This window comes from Ips typographus, linkage group LG14 (assembly GCF_016097725.1).
Source record: "Ips typographus isolate SLU linkage group LG14, UJ_Ityp_2.0, whole genome shotgun sequence".
Classification (NCBI taxonomy): domain Eukaryota; kingdom Metazoa; phylum Arthropoda; class Insecta; order Coleoptera; family Curculionidae; genus Ips; species Ips typographus.
This window is the reverse complement of record NC_138435.1, coordinates 4,655,712-4,676,252: the sequence shown is the minus strand read 5'-3', so window position 1 is coordinate 4,676,252 and position 20,541 is coordinate 4,655,712. Positions and strand designations below refer to the sequence as shown.

General features: G+C 55.8%; 1 protein-coding gene, 1 non-coding gene and 1 pseudogene across 2 annotated transcripts; 1 reads left to right on the top strand and 2 right to left on the bottom strand.

Annotated features, from left to right (window-relative positions):
- Positions 1-11,065: 11,065 nt before the first annotated feature.
- TRNAR-ACG (transfer RNA arginine (anticodon ACG)) lies at positions 11,066-11,137 on the bottom strand. The gene has a single exon. It is a non-coding gene; the product is annotated as a tRNA-Arg (tRNA).
- A 482-nt stretch (positions 11,138-11,619) lies between these two features.
- On the bottom strand, positions 11,620-15,218 carry LOC145737918 (uncharacterized). The gene is made up of 2 exons (XM_081992755.1): positions 14,729-15,218; positions 11,620-14,651 (listed from the first exon to the last, which is right to left on the bottom strand). Exons 1-2 carry the CDS (start codon positions 15,216-15,218, stop codon positions 11,620-11,622), a joined length of 3,522 nt encoding a protein of 1,173 aa, XP_081848881.1.
- A 518-nt stretch (positions 15,219-15,736) lies between these two features.
- LOC145738038 (U2 spliceosomal RNA) lies at positions 15,737-15,905 on the top strand (annotated as a pseudogene).
- The last annotated feature ends 4,636 nt before the right edge of the window (positions 15,906-20,541 follow it).

Below are 20,541 nucleotides of genomic sequence, written 5' to 3'. Positions count from 1 at the left end.
CACTGGCCGTGCAAGACTGGCATCGAGGCCTCCCCACCGGCTGAGTGCATTGGGCTCGAGCAGGCTTTGTCCCGCGGCACAGACGGCGACGGATCTCTGATACGGGATGTCCCGTGCCTAAGCCGCGTGGGTGCCTTTACAAAGTATTGATGGAGAGGTTCCGCGGACGGGCAATCCGCAGCACGGAGCTGGTGCAGAACTTGGCAGGGGCGCCACACGGTCTCTGGGCTGTCCGCATATAATTGTAGCAAGGCAACCTTGATTTTTGACGGATGGATTGGCAGGTGGATGAGCCCTGCCATGCGCCTGTGTTTTTTCCTGATTTAAACGAGCTGTGGTGACAAGCCGGTTTAGGGCTGTTGGTCGTCTCCGTGCACTGTTGGACGCTGGCGGGCCCGCCCACCCATTGCTGGCTCGAATGCAGTGGCCGCAGGAGCAAGCAGTTAAATCTGATGTAGGAGGCACGAGGACTATTTATTTAAAGCTGCCGGTGCCTATCAGGCGGCCGGTGCTGCTGTAATTACACAATTTGCTACGGTGCGCCGCCGAGCGCAGCCAGTATGTCCTCCAGTGCTGTAAGACCGTCCCTGAGGATCGCCTCGATGCCCGGCCTTGCCGCAGAGCGGGCGACAGAAAGGGAGAGCGCGACAGCGAGTTCCGGGTGCTGAAGCAGATCGAGCTGCGATGCGTAGCCGATAAAAATTTTCAGGATCGGAATGTCGGATCTTCTCACATTTTCATAGCCGCGGCTCTTGACCCTGAGCATGGCATCGCGCATGCGTGCCTTCCTAATTTTCTCTTCATATATCTCCGAGTCTCGCTCCATGAGGAGCTTCTCCTCGTCCTCCATGGCCGGACAAGTAAATTTTTTTAAAGCTGCTGCGCCTCCGGCAGACGCACGCACCGGGGAGGCACCGCACACTCCCCGACATCCGCAGCCACTCCCAAAATACGGAGTGCCAGACACGGGGGCCGCAGATCATTGCCACACAAGATATTTTATTTAAATTAGTTGATTAGTAGTGGCCAAACTCCACACAGTGTGCAGGCTCAGCAGCAGAACCAAAACAGCCCGCAGCAGGACTGCTGGTCCTCGCCGGCCTCTTCCGCAGCCGGGGCCTCGGCGGGCCTCTCCTCCTTCTGCTTGTTTTCGGCACTCATGTCGATCGCAGTGCTCTCCTTTATTTGTTCCGGGGCAGGAGAAACCTGGAGCGGCTCCGGGGCGTCGTTCTGCGCGGGCCCCTCCTCCATTGGTGTCTCCGGAGTTTGTTGGGCATCCTGCCCGTCGTCCTGGGGCTGCTCCCCGCCGTTGCTGGCCTCTGCAAGGCACGCAAGCGCCGCCTGCTGCTGCAGCCGCATGTGCTCGTGCGACATGTTTATCAGCAGCGTCTGGTACGCCCTCCTGAGCTGGTTAATCTGGATGAAAATGTCGTTCTTCCTGTCGAACGAAAGCCGGGCATCTCGCAGAAGCTCTTCCAGCTCGGACTTCTTGCACGAGTACGCCCTCAGAATCTCGTCGGACGTCGCATTCACATCGGTGCCGAGTAGTGTGCGGTATTCACATATGCCGGCCATGAGGGGTGTAAAATTGTTTTGGATATCGCGGTAAATTTTTATTCCGGCACGTGTTACACAATGTGAAACAAACTTCAAATTTTATAAACGGCCCTTAATTGCCACTGTTGGAATCGTCTAAATATATCAATTGGATCTTTAAATAGGATTGGATCTTCTTTATCCAATATTATTATTTTCCATTAAAATCACTGAACATGCCAAGATTTATGATAAAAGTTTTTTTTGGGTGTACAGAGGTTTATGGGTTTTCACCGTGTACAGAGTGTCTCTAAAAGGTCTGTACAAAATCCTATGACATATTCCTGACTATTATAGAGTATTACTCTCAAATCTGGTAGCCAGAGGTTTTTCGAGATGCGAAACGCGAATTTAGACACTTACAATTTGAACAAATTTCAGGTGACAGTATTTCGGTACAGTATCGAACACTTGAAACCGAAATATCTCGACAACAGTTTACATTAGCGGTTATTAGCAGGAGTACCTTTTTTTCTTTAAAATGTTTGAAACATCATTTCCTTCGCAAACTTCGGTAGCCTGCCCGTTGTGCCGATGAGCAGCAGAAACAGCAACAGGCCATATGCTCCGCAAAGGCCCCAGCTGCCGAAGGCGGTGGTTGTCAGCAGCGGCAATAGCAGTCCAGCGAGAAACCTCCTAAGCCAGACAGGGCCCCCAAGCCCTGCGAATGGCAGACCCACGCCCGCGCCTATGCGTCCTCCGGTTCCGCGCTATCCGCCTGCGCCCAGCCCCGCCAAGCCTGCCAGCCCCGGCAGGAATGGAGGGCATCCGCCCCCAGGTAAATTCCCCAACAGCCCAAGCTCGGACGGGTCTGATCGAAGTAACTACAGGCCTGGCGATAGCCCAGTACCGCCGCCTCGCAATGCACTGCCGCCGGATGCCCGAAGCCCGCCGCATCCCCAGAAGATCATTGCACCGAGGGAGAGGAACCAGCCCGGAGCCGCGCCTGTGACGAGGGATCCGCGCACCAGCATCACCACGGTAATCTCGTACGTGTCCAGCATTTCGTCGAGCGCGTCACATAGTACGTCACGCTCGAGCATTGTGCTCGACAGCGCGGCCCTCACCTCAGTCAACACCGCGATACCCGGCGGCCCGCAGCCCCCGGCCAGCAGCGCCATGGCCGACATACCCGACCGTGCGGACATCGACGACAGGAAGCTGCGGGACTACGTGAACGACCATGACAACAACATCGACCATGCCAACATCGCGAGAATATTCCACGCCTTCCTTTCCATGAAGATACAGGAGTCGCAGAATGCGAACAAGCGCAACGAGACGAAGCTGGCCAACCTCCAGCGCGTCTACGACGAATATCTGAAGCGCATGGACCAGGTGGGGAGCGAGATATCGCGTGTCAGAACGAACATCGGCACGTACCGGGCCCTCATGGGGAACAACGCGACGGCGATCCGCGAGCTGGACAGCGGGATGCGCGAGAACGACACGCAGAGCCGGCTGGAGGAGATGGAGATACTGCGGCTGAACAAGGCGATGAATGAGGAGAAGAACAAGGTGGAGCTGCTGAAGGAGAAGTCTGCGATGCTCAAGAGCCGTCTGAAGCAGCTGGGGACTGACAGGAACGAGAGCATCTCCAAGCTGCGGACGAACGAGAGCAAGCTTGGAATATATACGCAGCTTGCGGAGAACCTCGAGAACGAGTTTAGGCAGCTCAGGGACGACATAAACGAGGTCGAGTCTCTGAAGCGGAAGGGCCAGGAGGTGCTGGATAAGCTCGAGATCGAGCACAACCAATACGAGAACGACAGGCACCTGCCGCTGTTTGTACGATATACCTAGGGCCCAGTAGAGACGCGTTGTGGTGGATATTTGCTCGAACATAGTAATAAATATTAATTTAAAATTTGAAGTAGTGCGCATTCGAGAGCTAGCTCTTGCTAAGCAGCAATGCGGGCCCGCTTGCTTGCACAGGATGTCAGCCTGCTCCTGATGCCCACTGCAAGGCCGTGGCTGGGAGCATAAATATGGCCGGTAATTTGGAGAGGCGGCCAACACCGCGCTGGACATAAGCATGGCTCAGGTGTATTGTGTTGCCATCCTGGAGCACAGCCGCGCTAATCCCCGGCAGCTGTCTGCATACAGAGAGACCTCCGCAAAAGTTCTGGTAAGGCGCTTGGGCATGGTTTATTTATGCTGCAGGAGATGAGCTCCTCAACGGCGTTGCGAATTCGCTCTCGATCTGTAGAGAAGGGATTGGGTTTTCGTATGCACCTGCTCTTTTGATTAACTTAGCCGTTCCATCGGTCGCTTTTTTTAGCGGGGATGTTGGATTCTTGCGGCGAGGCTTTGGGTCCGGGTCTGGCTTGTTCAGGCCGGCACCATCGCCCTGTTCCAGGAAGCTCTCGATTAGGCGAAGCGCGTCAGTGTAGACCCTTACATTATTCCTGGATGCCCAGGCCAAAAATTCCCTGAAAAATAGGATGCACTCCTCGTAGTAGGTTGTTCTCAGATCCTGGCCATTCCCCATTGCTGCGACGCAGTAGCTCAAAAAACAGTCTCTGAGCAGGCCATGTATCGTCCGAATAAGCTTCATGTAGTAAGGCACATAGCCGCCTATGTCGTAGGACATAAAGCACCAGCCACAGGCCTGCTCCGTGATCTTCCTCATTCTCGGGAAGTAGCAGTCACACTGTCTAAAAAAGGCGATGGTGTGGGGGATCTGCTCGGGCACACCAGCCTCCCAACACAGCTCCCGCGCCTCCCTGAGAATGCGCTTGTCTATCCTGACCCTGCCGAAAAAGTAGACCTGGTATCTCCTGCTTGGACTTAAACTAGCAGCGATGAAGCCGCACGCGTTGATTCTGTCTATGACATCATTGTTAAAGGAATTTGCGACATTGTCGTCCAGCTCCCTGCTATCAAGATTTATAAGGGAATCGGCGATGGTGCACTCGTTGAGGTACAAAAAGAGCTCTGCAGTGTTATAAAACTTTTGCAGGCAGTATTCTCTCAGAATGTAATGGCGTGTCCAGGATGTATTTAAATCAGCCCGCCCTACTGCATATGTGGTGAGCAGCCTGGAGTATGTGTTTCTGAGCTGCTTGTTGAATGCGATCGTCGAGTGCACTGCACAGAAGACATCCCGTCGTGCCAGCTGAAGGCCATTCAGCATGTTGCTAATAAATTGCTGGACTTTCTCCTGCATTGTGTACAGAAACATCGCGCGCAGCACAGCAGTCTTCTGCTCATTATTTTGCAGAGGCACCATGATGAAGAGCTTTCTGTGATTGCCGCCCTCCACACTGTCCTTAAGCTCGACCGCAAAGTCGGAATTATACGAGGGGCTCTCCCAGAAGAGATTTAGAACACTGGCTGCCATGAGATAGTCCAGCTCGTTGGAGGAGCGCTTAATTAGCGCCCTTGCGTCATCGAGTAGCCGTCGCTTTGTGCTCCCATCGACGAATCCCGGACACCGTAGTAACCTTCACATAGGCATGGTGTTCATTGTGCATCAGGTCGAGGGTGGCGGGCGCCCCCTTTCTCTGCGGTATGCTCAGATGGGCCGTGCCGATGACGTCCCAGTGGTAGGGATTCTGAAAATGCACGATACGCATCCCCTCCTCATAGGCTATGGAGACCGTATTGTTGCTGAGCCTTTCGACTAGCTGGCTAAACTTTTCCCTGAGGGTCTTCACTATCTCCTTTATTTCGGCATCCTCGGTGGCGGCATGCGGAGCGTATCGAATTCCGGTAGGTATTCTGCGGGACTGAGCCCGCAAATGTTAACCAGGACTCTCATAAAATTTATAAGCCCGGTGTCAAGCTCGTTGCGGCAGCCGTATCTATCAAAGTCGTTTTGGCATTACATAATCTTCAGGGCGTTCGCGTCCTTTATGTCTCCGGTGACTCGCGCCCATTCCTCGCGTACCTCCTGGGTGATGGTAAACGGCTTGCCGTTGCGCCCTTTGAAGAAGCCAGACAGCCGCTGGGATTCTCTGCCGCACCCATCCAAGCTGTAGCTCCTTGTGCCCGGCACATAGAAAAGGCAGCAGAGAAATGACATCACTGTGCTGTCCACACAGTCGCTGAACGTCCCCCTCTCTGCGGGAAAATTGTCATTCTCCCTGTGGTACTTTATCACCGACCCCTGTGCAGGAACCTGCCTCAGCGGCGTGAACGGAAGGGCTGCATTGGCCTCCGCCAGGCCCCCGCTCACAACCAGGTTATAGATCCCGTCCGTCCCCGCATCAATGCTGCTATCCCCGGCGCCATCTTCGGCAAAGCACAGCCGGGATACGCCGTCATCATCCCCGACGAGATTGTAAACGTGCTCGTAGAACTCGCTCACCCCATCCACGCTGTCGAAGAAGGAGACCATAAATCCATGGAGCAGCACCTCCTTGGAGAGGAGAAAGGTTTCGCTGTGCGGATCGCTGCACTCGCACTCAACCCCATCCCTGAAGAAGGAAACAGCCCTGGCCAGCCTCTCCAGCCTGCCCTTTTCAATTCTGAAGTCGATATCCTGGCCGTGCCGGATACGCAGGATATCTATCCCGTTCTCCTTCACATCTTGGCAGTCCACTCTGATGCCGAGCCCCATGGCCATGAGCACCGCCAGGAACTGCAGCTGGTGCGTGCTGAACATGGGGTCTTCCTTGAGCGGCTTCTGGAATGAATCATTCATCCCAGTGGATGCCGTGAATGTGCCGCTGGTGGAGGGGAATATGTCGATCAGGGTCTGTAGGAAGCGCTTCTTGTATATTCTTGCATCCCCAGAAACTGCCGGCAGGAGCTCATTGCCGCTCTTTTCAGCTACGTCTTTGATGTAGATCCGCGACCACGTGTCTTTCTCCGCTTCATTTTTGCCTATCTTGGAAATCGTCTTGATCTCCGGAGCGAACCACCTCTCCCACTCTAGGAACTTCGACGCCTTTATGGCCATTCCCAGCCTCATGTCGAGCGGGCCGCCGCGGCGGACAACCTTTCCATGGGTCCTCAGCCCAAGGGTCTGGCTGACCATGACACTGTCCAGCTCCGCCGCGGCCCTGCGCACGCTCAGCAGGAGAAAAGGGAGAGCCAGGAGATTCATGGGGCATAAAAATCACACATATTTGATCATAACAGAAAATTTTATTAATTAAATAAATTAACCAGAACAGGTTTTTCATTAAAACAGCGCCATGTGCAGGAATCTAACGAGATACTCGGATGCACCCGCGTACCGGCTGTGAGGATGCAGGCCCCTCGTAGCAAATGGCCGGATGCCCCTAGATGCAGGAAAGTATTAAAGGGGTAGCATCGATGTGCGCGGCTGAGACACCGGGCTGGGCACCCTGGGTGGTCCACGTGCGCAGCATTAGAAAAGGCGGCGCATATGATACGACGGCTGGGCGGTATTTTGCTATTGGGGAGCGATCCGATAGGAAGCCGTCCATGACCGTCACAAATATATTAAAGGTCCGGCTGCGCGACATGAACACCGGCACGGGGCTCAAGCTGCGCCCAGAGAGTCTGAAGCACAAAAAGAGGCCGCGCATGGGGCGCAAGTACGGTGGCCACTTTTAAAAATAATTTATATGGATGTAATACAGAGCCGGTCAGCTGTCCTTTATACCACAAGCGCGCAGAGCCGCAGTAAAACTGCACAGAATAGGCCCCGCAGCCCCGCGGCATTGGCGAAGATGGGCAGATGAGCATTCGCGTATCACGCCGCACATCCGCCTTGCCAATTCGTTCCTGTCCATGGTACCTATGGAGTCCACCGGACAGGCAGTAGTAATCTCTTGGACTAGGCCATCATGCAGGCGGGCATGGGCGCTATCTATTTCACAGCAGGCATTTTCCACAGCCTGGAATAGCAGGCTCCATTGTGTGATGCGGCTTTCATAGCCGGCCTTGCAAAAGGAGAGGTTGAGGCGGAGAATATGGTGGCAGTCAAATATCTCACGGACCAGATCCCGGAGCCTCTCCAGTAGCCGTGTGTACCGAGTCCGGTCCATCTTAGCTTTCCCATGTGCTGGAATTAGATCCGGAATTCGCCCTGCTGCGAATGGCTCCCCACTATATGGGGGATGGTGCTCGAGGTATTTACACAGTGCATTCCAGCGGAAGCAGCACTTGTAGAACGCGTCCAGGCCACGTTGAATAATGGCCAGCGGTGTTCTGGCGTCGAGTTGGAATTGGTCTCTGATGGTCCTAAGTTTGGAAGTCATCTTTATGGCACTCTCCTTTATTTCGAAGTCCCTTCTCAGGACTTCCTCCAGGATGTCTTTGCTAACTTGGCCGTGCGCTACATAGTCATCCGCGAGCTTCGCAAGCAGCGGGGAGACCTTGCGGGCGTCGCAGTACACAGAGCCCTTCAACACCCCGGTTATTCCATTTCTGAGCGCCTGCACGACTTTAAGATGGGCTCTGACGAACCTCATAACACGCTTCTTTTCCCCACATCCCGCGAGGAGCCCAAAAGCGTCGCCCACTGACTCCAGCGCCTTATTCGTATTTGCTTTGAGCTTCCTGCAGGCATCGTATGGGCAGCCGTCATCCGCTTTAAAGAAATGCTTAATATCTCTCCCTAGCATAGGGTTTCTTCCCTTCTTTAGGGCCGCGAGTTGGGTATTTACCTGATTGAGTGCATTCTTGGTGGCCATGTCAACACCAGCTAGCATGGCATCGACGCGGGATGCTGGGCCATATCCCCCGGCAGGCCAGTGGGGCAGAACACACTGCGTCTGCGGGTTTGCTGGCCATGTTCCTGGATTCCCGGAGTAAGTAGTTGCGCAGCTACGTAGACTGAGCAGCACCGAGCTTGCGCTCAGCGATCTCCACGAAACTAATGTTCTGAGCATGATGGGATGAAAAATTACCATGGTTGAATGAAAAATTCCCTCATATGAATATTTTTAATGTTTTTATTGCAACGATAATCATTGTTTCATAAGGTGATTCGGGCTGTGCTAGCAGTTTAATTCACATGTCTGTAAATATCGACATAATACATGGCGGCTGCCCCGGCGCCCTGGACTAAGACAGGCATTTATTCAGGGAGAAAACAGCGGCTGTTGGCATTAAAAAAATTGTTTACACGATTTCGGGCACATGCAAAGATACACATCCGCTCTCCAGCAGCACATGTGCGCCATTGCCAGTACGGCAGGCTGCCTGGTGCCACTCCGTGCCGGAGTATCCAATAGCAGGCCCCATAGGTGGCCATAGGCGGTCCACCAGACCGGGATGGCCGCCGGCAAAAATATTCTAGGCCGGAAATGGCGGCATTGGTGCGCCAAACCCACAGTCCGCACCAATGGGCGCGCATGGCCTGCGGGTGTTTATGCAGCACCCGCGGTGCGATCAGAGAGTTCACCGCTGCCGGGCATCACTATTTAACTCATCCAGATCCCTAGAGGCCGGACAGCGGACGCCGTTCCACTGCAAAAGAGCCGAGCAGCATCTAAACATCGATTAAAAAGTTAGTTTAATAGCAGACACAGGGCCCACTGGCGTTGCTGCGTATTCTCTTCGACTTGCAGATACAGAAGCGCTCCTCTGTCAGGCAGGGCCTGGGGAGGTGGGCTGTTCCTGATAGCCAGCCTTGGTAAACTATCCTTCTGACGAATGGGCTCCATTAGCTCCATATGCTGTACATCTCTGCGACCTCGCTAAATATCCTTGTGATGCGCCTGAGTTCGTGGCTCATCGCCCCAATGTACTCTTCTAAGCAGTCATGTATAATCAAATGTATTTCATCCGCAATATACTTTTCATAACAGGCATGCCTGTGGCTCTGCGGCCGCCTCTTGTCTAGGCTCTCCCAAATTTTTTCATCTATCTCCTCAAGAATAGAATCTGCCCTACCGGCCAGCCTATCGATGATATCGCCTGTCTCCCTCCAGCTTTTAATTATAAAGCTGGTTCTGCGGTGCAGGCTGCGGTGCAGCCTGGAAGAGCTGTTGCCGTAGTAGAGCATGCCCTGGCAGTACGTCTGCAGTGCAGCGGCTACGCGGTCGTAAGGCGCAAAATCTGGCGGTGCAGCGCCTGCTGTGCCGCAATCCCCTCTGGAAGGCGGTTCAGCCTCAGCGATGGTATTTCGCCCGCTCTTGGATGCGCAGACACGGCTCGCATTTTTGCATGCCCGCGTCCGGGGCCTCTTCGTGCTGCCCGTTATCTGGTCGTTCATTTCCATCAGGAATTTCCTACAGCGATGGAGCTTTGACAGGTCGTCCTGAAGATCGTCTTCATTTATAAGCACATTTTCAAGTTTGCGGTTCGGTTTTAGTTTTTTGAGATCTGAACAGAACTCTACGATGGCGCTGTTACTGATGTTAAAATACTTGAAGAGTATGGCTCTTAGAGTGTCGGCGTTGTCGTGCGCCGCTGTGGGGCGGCCATATATGAGATTGGCGAATTCAGGCCGACCACGCGCCGGCTCGGGGAGTGGAGGCCCCCTTGGATTCTTGGCCTCCCTTTCCTCGATTTTGGGCTCCAGTGTCTCTGCGTACGTCGCTAGCGTCCTGCAGAACTTCCGGATAACCTTATAATTCCTGGGGATTGGGCTCGCCTTATAGGCCCGGTCCAGGCATCGAGCCTTGTCCCTGAGGATGCCGGCTATGTTTGCTAGCACCATGTTGACGTCCGTATTCAGCGCTGTGAGATTCTCACGAAGACTGCCCAGGCCAATCCCGCTATAGGCCTCCAGGGCCGCTTCTACATTGGGGTTCTCCTCATTGCTTACGGCCTTGCCCGCTGCGGCCATCACCTCTGCCATGCACTCTGTCATCCCGGCCAGCTCGTCCTCCAGAGCAGAAATCGGGAGAGACCTTTGTGCACAGGTAGAGAAATGCCGGCTTATGCGCAGGTCAAAGGAGTCTGCGCCGGAAGAGTCTTCCTGGCACCCTGCCCCTGGGCTTGGAGGAGCGACATACCATTTTGTCCGCCTGGCTGGCCCCCTGCCAGTACAAGCAACTAATACTGCGCAAGCCCCAAGATGAATATAGGCCCCAAGTCCACAGATAACCGGAGCATGGGAAAAATTTTCATATTGCTTTTATTTGTAAAAATTAACCTATGAAGATTTAATACTTGCTGTGAAAATAAAGTCACTGCTGTAAAGAATCTCGTCTGCCTGCCACCAAGGACGGGCTGCGGCAGGCAGACGGAACGCTCCGCCACGGTGCAGAGCCAGAAACCATGCCACAATGATAGCTGAATGCTTTTACACCTGGAAAGCACCATTTGGTACATATTAACATTTGATGTGAAATACAAGTAATCAAGCCATCAACACATATATTACCCTGCAGAAGAAGCTTGTGCAATCATGCATATGGGCCTAGTTATTAGTGTGCTGCATTTAGGCTGCGGAGACTATTCAGGTTTGTGGCTGCACGGATGGCTTCACACAACAGATGGCTCTACTCGCCGCGAGGCATTTGAATTCTGCGCCGCCATCACTGCATCCCCGGCGCAGCAAAATTTTGTCGCCAGTTGCAGGTGGCGAATTTAAAAAACTCGAGCACGGCGGAATTCGAACCCGCAGCCTTCGGTTCCGTAGACCGACGCTCTACCATTGAGCTACGCGCCCATGCACCCGCAGAATCGGCTGCCCATCACGCGGCTGTGGGCATTCTCCCGACACAGCCATCAGATGGGCCTCCGTGTTTGGTGCGCAGAAACAGGCGAGGCGGCGTCCCAGGAAGCAGCCATCTGTAACAGATAGCCGACCGGGCAGTAAAACATGCCATTTGGCATTCCGTGCTAGACTATCCTGCCGATTAACGGTGTTGTTTATTAAAGGCACACAGGCAGTCCCAGTTAGAAGCGCCCGGTGCCACCCGCCTCTTCCTGTCCGCGGGCAGGCATCTACTCAAAATAGGCTGTCAGGGCTGGCCTGTCTATGACCGGCCGGTTGGGATCACTGTCGTGCCTCTCAAAGCCCCACAGCTCCTCCACCTCGCCTCTGAGCATGCTCTTCACGCCATCGGAGGCCCTTGCGCATGCCTCAGTACACTCGCTCAGGCCAAATGCATCGTATATTTCCAGAAGCTGCTCCGCCCTGCTCCTCCACTAGACAACTCCTACGATAAGCTCGCGCAGCTTGTTGAGGACATATTCGTGCTCGTACACTCCGCCAGGCCTGTCCTTCAGCAGCGCATTCCGAACGCTCTTGAGAGACGAGTGGCTGTAGGACGTCTGGCTCAGCTCCAGATTCTCATTCAGCCTCTGCCGGACCTGGCAGATCCTCTCTTTGTATTTGCCGAACGAGCCAACGAGCTGGTTCAGTCTAATAATCTCGTTCTTCAACGCAAGCTTAGATGAAGCGAGGAGCCGCCCGCCTGCGCCGCTCAGCACATGCGCATTGGGCCTATCGGTAGGGGCCCCGGCCGCGTCATCCCCGCCGGCAGGCAGATCGCGGCACCCCTCCCTGTCTGCAGCCGTGTCATCTGCTTCACTGTCCCCGGCAACGCTCAGCTGGCTCAGGGCCACACACTGCAGCCTCTTCCACGCACCGAACGCCCTTCCGTAGCACTCGCCCTTCATATAGCACTCAATCGCCCTTCCATAGTCCATCAGGTGCTCGTCGTAGATCTCTCCTGCCTCCGCATACCTGCTCCTGTCCACAAGCAGCTCAACGAATTTCAGGCGCGTCTCCTTCTCCTTAAATTCGCCCAGGGCCTCCCTCCAGAGCACATTTTCGCAGCACACCTCCAGCGCCTTCCCTCTCTCCCCTCCAAGCAGGTAAAGCACAAACGCCCTGTCGGCCGTCGAGTGCCGCGCCACATAGGGATAAAAATTCGCCCTAAACAGCCTGCAATGCTGGTACATCAGCAGCTGGTCGAATAGGCTATACTTTTCTACATAGCTGGCTATGTCCTGGGGGACCTCGCCGCTGTCACAGTTGTCTCTGCAATGGCCGCCCTCCTTGCAACACGCATCCCCCCGAGGATAATTCCCGCTAACCAAGTAGTACAGGGCCCTTTCCCTATTCTCCAGATAGTCGTAGAGAGAGTACCCGAGGCTGGCACAGCTCTTGTAGATGGGCGCGAACGGTGTGCAGTCGCTCTGGCAGGCCTTATAGGCGATGGCGATCTTGTCGAGCGAGAGCGTCGCGATGGCTGCCCTAATAATATCGCTTGTGGAAATCAGGCCAACCAGCATCCTGGCCACCCTTGGCAGATCGGGCAGATAGAAGCACAGGTCTGGCCTGCCAATGTGAATAAACAGCCCAACGATGGTGCTGATGTGCTTGGCGGGCCGCAGCCTTCTTAGTATCCTATTGAGCGATGCGACGGGATCGCTGCAGTCTATGAACGCGTCGTCCGCCGGGGTATCCGGCTGGCTATCGCGCCCGTCCAAAGCAAACAAACGGTCGCCGTATGGAGTATCAAACAGATGGCCAACAGAATCGTTCCTAATAAAAAGGTCATTCGACCTGTGATCCGCAGCACACGCCCCGCAGCTGCCGGCGCCGCAGCCGCTCCCGTATAGCCTGTATTCCTTGTAAACCCCCTCCGCCTGAAACACCCTCCCGATCCTTTCCAATGAATCATGCTCGTGGGGCAGCGGCCCGTCTACCTTCAGAAGGCTTGCTAGTGACAGTATCTGCCTGTCGTCCAGGACATCTACCAGGGCTGCAGGGCACCTCCCGCTGCTATAAAATATCCCATAGCCTATGTAGTTTCTGTCGCACACCCCGGCCGCCTCCGCATGCCTGCCTGCCGCAATGTGCTCGCGGACAAGTGCCATGCTGAATGCCTTGCTGGTTGTCGTCTCAAGACTGCCAAAGCGGGTCTGGCTTATGATCCTATTATCATGGACGGCAAGCAAGGCCAGGCCAGGATCGGCATAGGCCTCGCCGCGCATCTCGGCATCCTCCCTGATAACCAGCCTGTCTCTGCTCACATAAATCAAATACTGCTTATAGAGGAGGAATGAACTGACGTCATCGATAGATGGCTCGGCCGGCGGCTTGCCAGCAGCCGATAAATCCGGGCCAGCCACGCACGCATCAGCACCAATATGGATATGCGTGCCATTCGCGCACATGTTGCTTGCCACCTGCAGTGTATTGTCGCTCAGCAGATAAATCTTCTGCACGCTGTTGGGCTCTGCATCCTGGGGTTGCGTATCCTCTGGAGCATCCAACTTAAAGGATTTGCTGATATCTAAATTAAACTTGTGCAGCACTGCCAAGCTGTACGGGCGTATATCACCGGGCGTGGCAGAATTCTTACACACGTGGCTGGAGTTACCGCCCACGTAGCCGTCCATCTGCTCACAGTCGGCAAGGCGCACCACAGGGCTCACATTTTCCTTGGACACACAGCTGGGGCAGCAGCCCCTCAGATCGATGCATCCAAAACTGCCATCGACAAATAAAATGCCCAGCCGGTCCGCAGCATTGCAGAGCCTCGCAACCGCCGGCCCACTGAGCCTTGCGAGGCAGGCTCCATCGAGCCCATAGATGCTGCTGCCGCACCGGAGCAGCAGCCGCTCCCCGAGCAGCAGCATCTCATTGACCGCTTCCGGAAGCTCCGCAGCGAAGACATCCTCCGCACAGAAGCAGTCCTCGCTGTCAATCCTGTACTTGTGCACCTTTCGGCGTGCCAGCACGTACAGCAGGCCGTCCGCACAGGCGTAGGAGTCGACCTGGGCATCAAACGCGAGCTCCTTGAAAAAATAAGGCGGCGGAATGAGGGACCCCGACAGATTGGTGTACTTTAGGGTGCAGCCATCGATTACAATGCTGCTGCTCATCTCCCTGTAGACACGCAGCAGCGCAACGGACAGTGGCTGGCGGAGAACAATGCTGTTTCCCTCGCAGAACAGGAATGCACCAGCCACAGCCATCTTCCTGTACCAGTAGAAGTTCTTCATGTAGAAAATCTCAACCCTCTGCTTGGAAATGGCCAGCAGCAGCTCGTCATCGTCTACTCTGAGCAGCGCCACCGACTCACAGTCGACAGGCAGCGGATCCCCGTGTTCCAGCCCGTTCGGCTCGATGAACTTTATGGCGCCCCCGACCACGCAGGCGAACTTGTTGTATCTGCTGATAAATGCGGCAGACGCGATGGGCTGGCCTGGAGAGCTGAGCAGCTCTAAATCCAGATCGAAGATAAATGTGCCGCTAGACGTGACCAGACAGAACAGCTCATCAGCCCACACAAATTGGCACCCGCTAGTCTCAGTATGGCCTGGCGCTGCGGGGAACCACAGTCCTGTATGTTGCTGGCCCCGCATCCGACGGGCATTCCGTGCTTCTTGCTCTTGGTCAAGTCAAAATAGGCATTAAAGATGAATATTTCTTTTTCGGTCACGATGACGATGTTGTCGCGGCCGGCGCCCACAGCAAGGATGCGGTCGTGCAAGACACCGACCTCCTCGATCTCCAGCCTGCACTTGTTGATCCTGTAGAAGACGCGGTCGGCAGAGATGAGCATATAGTCGTACTGCAGATTGCGGAAGTGGAGCACCGGGAACGGCAGGGCCATCTTTGTGGTGCCGTCGTACAGCACGCCGCCGTCGACCCATCCCCCGTCGTAGTGGTAGTCGCTGCCCGTGAACTCAATAGTCTTGGTGTGGCCTATATAGAAGTTCTCCATCGGCTGGGTAAATTTTTGGGCCTGCAAGTCTGCCGAGTCCTGAGAACAGGCCTGGGCTGCCATGCCGGCTGCAACACGGGCTCATACGGGCTGCCGCCGAGGGCCCGCCGTACACGCCCATCCTTGCGTGCCACGCCTGGTCTGCTGCTGCCGCAGATAAATTCTAGAAGTTTCCCGACATAAAAAGTGTGACAATTTTTGGCCCAATCAAAAAGCGCTCTGAAGCCACGGAGGAGAACTCTTGTTTTTATCTGCCATTTGGAGCACAGCATGACTGAAGGAAGCAGCGCTGCTTGTGCAGAGCTGTGCCAGTAGCTCCTGTGGCTGCAGCGTCTCCTAACTGCGCCCAGACACAAGCACGGGCTTTAGCAAAAATGCCGCCTTTGCCGATGGATATATGCTGCTCCGGCCTGTTCTTATTACAGATGCCTGGCCACCCACCGGGTGAGGCGCCAGACATGAACCCCTCGCAGTGGTGCCGCAAGCCGCCGGAGTGATATTTTTATTAGCACGGGCCAATGAACCGCACTCCGGCCCGCCTCCCTGTTCTCCACGCCATTTTAATGTTGTTTGTTTGCAGCCCCACTTCTCAGGCCTTCGGCTTTGATCAAGTGTAGCATACGTTCTTGCCAGTGTAAGAGCTGGCGTCCTCCCCGGAGGACATATTCTTTGGAACGGCCAGGGCTGCTTATGCGGACGGGTGCTTGCATTCTACGGCGGGCTGGCCGTGCTGGCTGCAGCACAGCTGCATCTTTTATTAACAAGTGCTGTTCCTGTCAAGCGGGGCTGCGAGGCGCCGGCCATGCACTCTTACCCTCACAATGCTGTCGGGCAGGCTGCACAGACTCGTCCAGCTCTGTGTCGCCACGCTCGCACGCGAGGATTGGCAGCAGCCACAAACAAAATATTGAATATTGCTGCTAAGCACAATTTATCCAAACAATCGTCGGCACGGGGCAGCGCCAAACCGTGCCGCATCCATCCATACCAAATAGGACTACTCCAGCTTCTTGCACTTTTCGCACACCCGGCCGTTCTGCGGCACGCTTGCGACCCCGACATACCTGCAGTGGTACCAGCGCACCAGACAGGTCGGCGAATCGCAGCAAATCATCAGCCCGCCGTCGGTGCTGCTGCAGAGGCAGACCTTGGACTCCAGGAGTGCATTATCCTTCGTCTGGAGCACAGCCGTCTCCACGGGCGCCAGCCTCTTTAGCTGCAGCGTGCTGCCGTTCATCCTGTTATACTCTTCCAGATTCGGGGACAGTGCGCGCCAGTGCCGTCTTCGGCGTGAGCATTAGGTCTACGTGCGGCGGATCTTGTAGGCCGACTCCTCCAGGTCTCGCCCACTGCAGCTTGCCGCTGTCCGCCCCAACGGGGCAGGGATGAATCTTAGGCGGGCCTGCAGCCCCGGCCCGGGGTAGAACTTCCAGCAGACGCGGCTTTAGATGCAGTGTAGACTAATCGGAGCAGCCTTTAGGGAATAGTTTAATTAGCAGGCGGAGGAGCCTCGGCCTTCAGCCTGAGCGCCAGGGCCTCGAGCTTGCGGAGAATCTCGTCCAAGAAACCCCTATACACCGTATTGAGGAAGATAACTGTATAAGAGCCCCGGGGTTCCCGCTCGCAGCCAACGCTGCATTCTAACTTAGCATTTTGCAACCTCGTCGCAAAAGGATACAGGATGTCGAATACACAGCCATTCTCCTCCGCCTGATGTCCGCAGCCGTTCCTTCCACCCTCCCTTCTGCTTCCTGGGAAGGTCGGTAGTGTGCCATACGCAGCACCATCGTCGCTGTCGGATAGGGGGCAGCAGCAGTATTGGACCATCCGGGAAATCCCCCCAAACCACCGGCTTTGGGGCCCCAGGGGGCGCTGCTTCGCAGGACCGGCCGAGCTTCCATCCTGCCTGTCCCGGCCGTCGGCCATATCGTCAAGTATGTGCCGGACTGCCAGGCACTGTGCCGTCCTAGAGGCCGTCCCGCATCCATCACCGCTCGGAGAGACAGATGATAGAAAGGCCGAGGTCGCCGAGAGGTAAAGGCCTATATTATGCTCCACATACCTTTCAATGCTAAGGCCGGCGGGCACGGCGGTGTTGACAATACCGCGGCTGCACACATCCTGCACCAAGCAGTAATTATAAAGCAACATCCCGTAAATATCCGTGCACAGGCCAAAGGACAGTGTACGGTCCCCGTGCCCCTGCACAGTAGCGTCCCCCATCTGGCTGAGCCTCTTGTATTCGCTCACGCGGGACCCCACCCACTCGACTGTTCCATCCTTGCACCCGTGCGGGAGCTGTTCCGCGAAGCCCTGGCTGTTATCCATGCTATCCTTTCCATAATAGCCGGAAAACTCGGTCCTGCCCCCCTGGCCGCTGTGCCTCCTTCTTTCAGTCTAAGCCGATTAAAATACTGCCTGTGCTCAGTCTCATTGCATTGTCCTCCACCCAATCCTGGCAAGCTCTGCGGCGATGCCCAAAGGAGATGCCTCCCAGCGTCTTCTTGAGCACCTCTGCCTCGGCGCCCTTCTGGCGGCCCTGCGCTAGCTCGCCCCACACGGCGCAATCAAAGCACTATTGCTGGTCTCGTGGTTTGACGCCCCTGTCTGCACTCGTAATAGTCTTGGGTGACAAACCCGGCTCCACAGATAATGTTTGCGTGTAAAATAGGCCACTGCTGTGCCTTCACATGGGGGCTGCCAAAGCGTCATCATTAGATACTGCGGCTGTGGCCGGACAGCACTGATACACGGCGGTAGACGTGATGCCGCACGCATCTCTGCAAAGGGCCTGTTGTTGCGGTGACACATCCGCAGCTGCAGTTCACCCGGCTGCATGCAAACAGGCCGGTGGCGAATGGTGCGCTCGTTCAGATGCGCCATGTTCTCCCTCACAGCTGCGCCGTTCTCGACTCGACCTAAAATAATTTATAAGCCTGCAGCCCATGGTCATCAGCGGTCCTCCAAGAAGGCAAGAGGCTGTCGGCGGGGCGCAGCAGGCTAGCAAGGGAGGTATGCCCATCACGATTGTGAAGTACACGAATGGACTGCTTGTGGACGGCGCCTTCTATGATTACGGTGTCCCGGAGAATAGAGAGCTCCTCTGCATGCTGCAGAATGGGGAGTTTGACGGGGGCCTGCTTGGTCTGTCGGACAGCCACGCCGAAGCCCTGGTTGACGAGCGGAACGAGGCCTATCCACAGGAGAGATCTATCCACAGGAGGGCCAAGAGTGCACCAGCGAGTCGGAAGTGCAGTAGCATGCCCGTCTGCCAGACGAGGGCCCCTCCTGCCATTTGTGCTGGCCCGCGGAGTGGGCCGGGGATACGGGATACGGGATACGGGAAATAGCACTCCGAACATCCAGTGGGCAGCCTCACAGAAGCTGAACATGCCTCCGGACATGGAAATCACTGCGAGCGCCCCGAAGCTGGGCTTTTGGAACGAGGCCGCGCCCTTTGCCTCGGACGACGAGGATCTGGGCGCCCCCGAGGTGGCTGGCCGTTTCACCATATTGCATGTTGAGGATCGAGCGGAGTGCAAGATCCTGATCGGCAGGGACCGCAGGGCCATTGTGCAGGGCGGCTGGGCCAACTGCGGCTACAGGGCGGGAATGCGGGTGCGTGTGTATGACGGCCTGAGCGATGCAACCTTTGTCGGCGGGGCAGGACCCGATGCACCCCAAACCCCTGCTAACCTAACAGGCGCAGGCCAGGCTGGCGACGGGGGGACATACATCGTGGACGATGTCCATAACGCAATATTGATCGAGGATGACATCCTGCCGGTTACGGGCGTCTGCACGGCCCTCGAGTGCGTCAACAATCCCCTGCTCAGTCGGATGGTTGCTGATATCTCCTTTGAATATTCCCATCCTGCGGCCGTGCTGGGGAAAATAATCCACGAGATAATCCAGGTCTGCATTATGGAGAAGTCGAGCAATCTGCAGTTCATTGTTGCCACGGCCCGCAGGCTGCTCTCCGCGCACGAAAGGGAGCAGCTCTCATCCGACCGCGTGGTCTATGCGTGTGCCGACCGGTGCGATGTGTTTTACAGGTACATGCGCTGGTCTCTGATATACCTGGCGTATCCCAAGTATTTCCAGTCATGCAATCCCGGCGCACTGAGGGGCGTCAGGCTGCCAAATGAGGGCAGTCCAGTGGCACTGCCGGCCAGGCCTGACTTCCCTGGAGCGGACGAGACCGCCTCAGACAGCTGCTCGTTCGATTCCAACGCAGTGCTGGACGAATCGGATGCCGGCCATGCCAGTCCATCCCCATGCCCGAAGGCTGCTGTGGGCTCTTCGTGCAATGAACGAGGAGCCTCGAGCGGCGCCGGGAGCAGCGATTCGGCCAGCTCACCGGACATTTTTGGCAGCGCCGGAAGTAGCACTGGCCTGTCAAACATGGAGTTTTCTGACTCCAGCGGTAATCAGCCGGGCGAGGATGCGCCTCTAACTGGGTTGTCTCTGAATGGAGAAGACAGCGCGTGCGCCGATGATAGCATCGATTCAATTTTCTCGCTGCCTGCGGGCGGCTTAAGCGACGACGATATTGAGCGGTCGAACATGGAGGCTGCAGATACGGCGGGCCGAATGTCCGGATGGAAAGCCGGCGGGGCCTAACCGGACGCTGTCCGCCCCAGGCCTGAACTCCCCTCGTTAGAAAACAGTGCAGTGGAGAGGGGGCCCAAAAGACCAAAGATAGGTGTAATATTACGGCGATATAATACTGGCGCTGTGCAACAACACGGTATCGGCGATCTACAGCAATGCCGACCTGGAAAAGCTGGACGAGCTAGACAAGGAGAATCTAGGCACGAGATTCCTGTCGGGCAATCCTGTATTTATCGGATCCGTAGACTTCTACGGCGACTGCAAGACATTTACAGTCGCAGGGCATTTGCTGCTAGGGCTGAGCTCAAACGGGGACATATACCTATACGATCTGCGCAGCCTGTCTGAAGAGACAACCCCCTACATCATAGAAACCAGGCTTGCCCACGCCGAGGACTTCGTCCTGGTGGAAGACCACATCTATATTTCCACCGGCGGAGCGATCCACCGCCTCCCGCTGGACATGTCGAGATTCAACGATGCTGGCGAGTACTAGGGCCATTGGCATGGTGCGTATGCTGGCATCGCGTCCGGCGCTCGCACTGTCTGGCGCGTGTTGGTGTAGGGTTGCTGAGGCCCGTATGCGCAGAGCGTGCTGGGCACTGGCCCAGAGGCTTAAATAAACAGTCCGTATGTTCTACCGTACCCTTCCTGCGTAGTCCGTCTGTCCAGGCGCGGAAATTAATTCTGAGAGCGCGTTTGGCCCGTCCTCGAGGACATAGGGCCTTCACCGGAAACAGCGAGATTTCTGGCCCTGGGCTGCCAAGTTCTA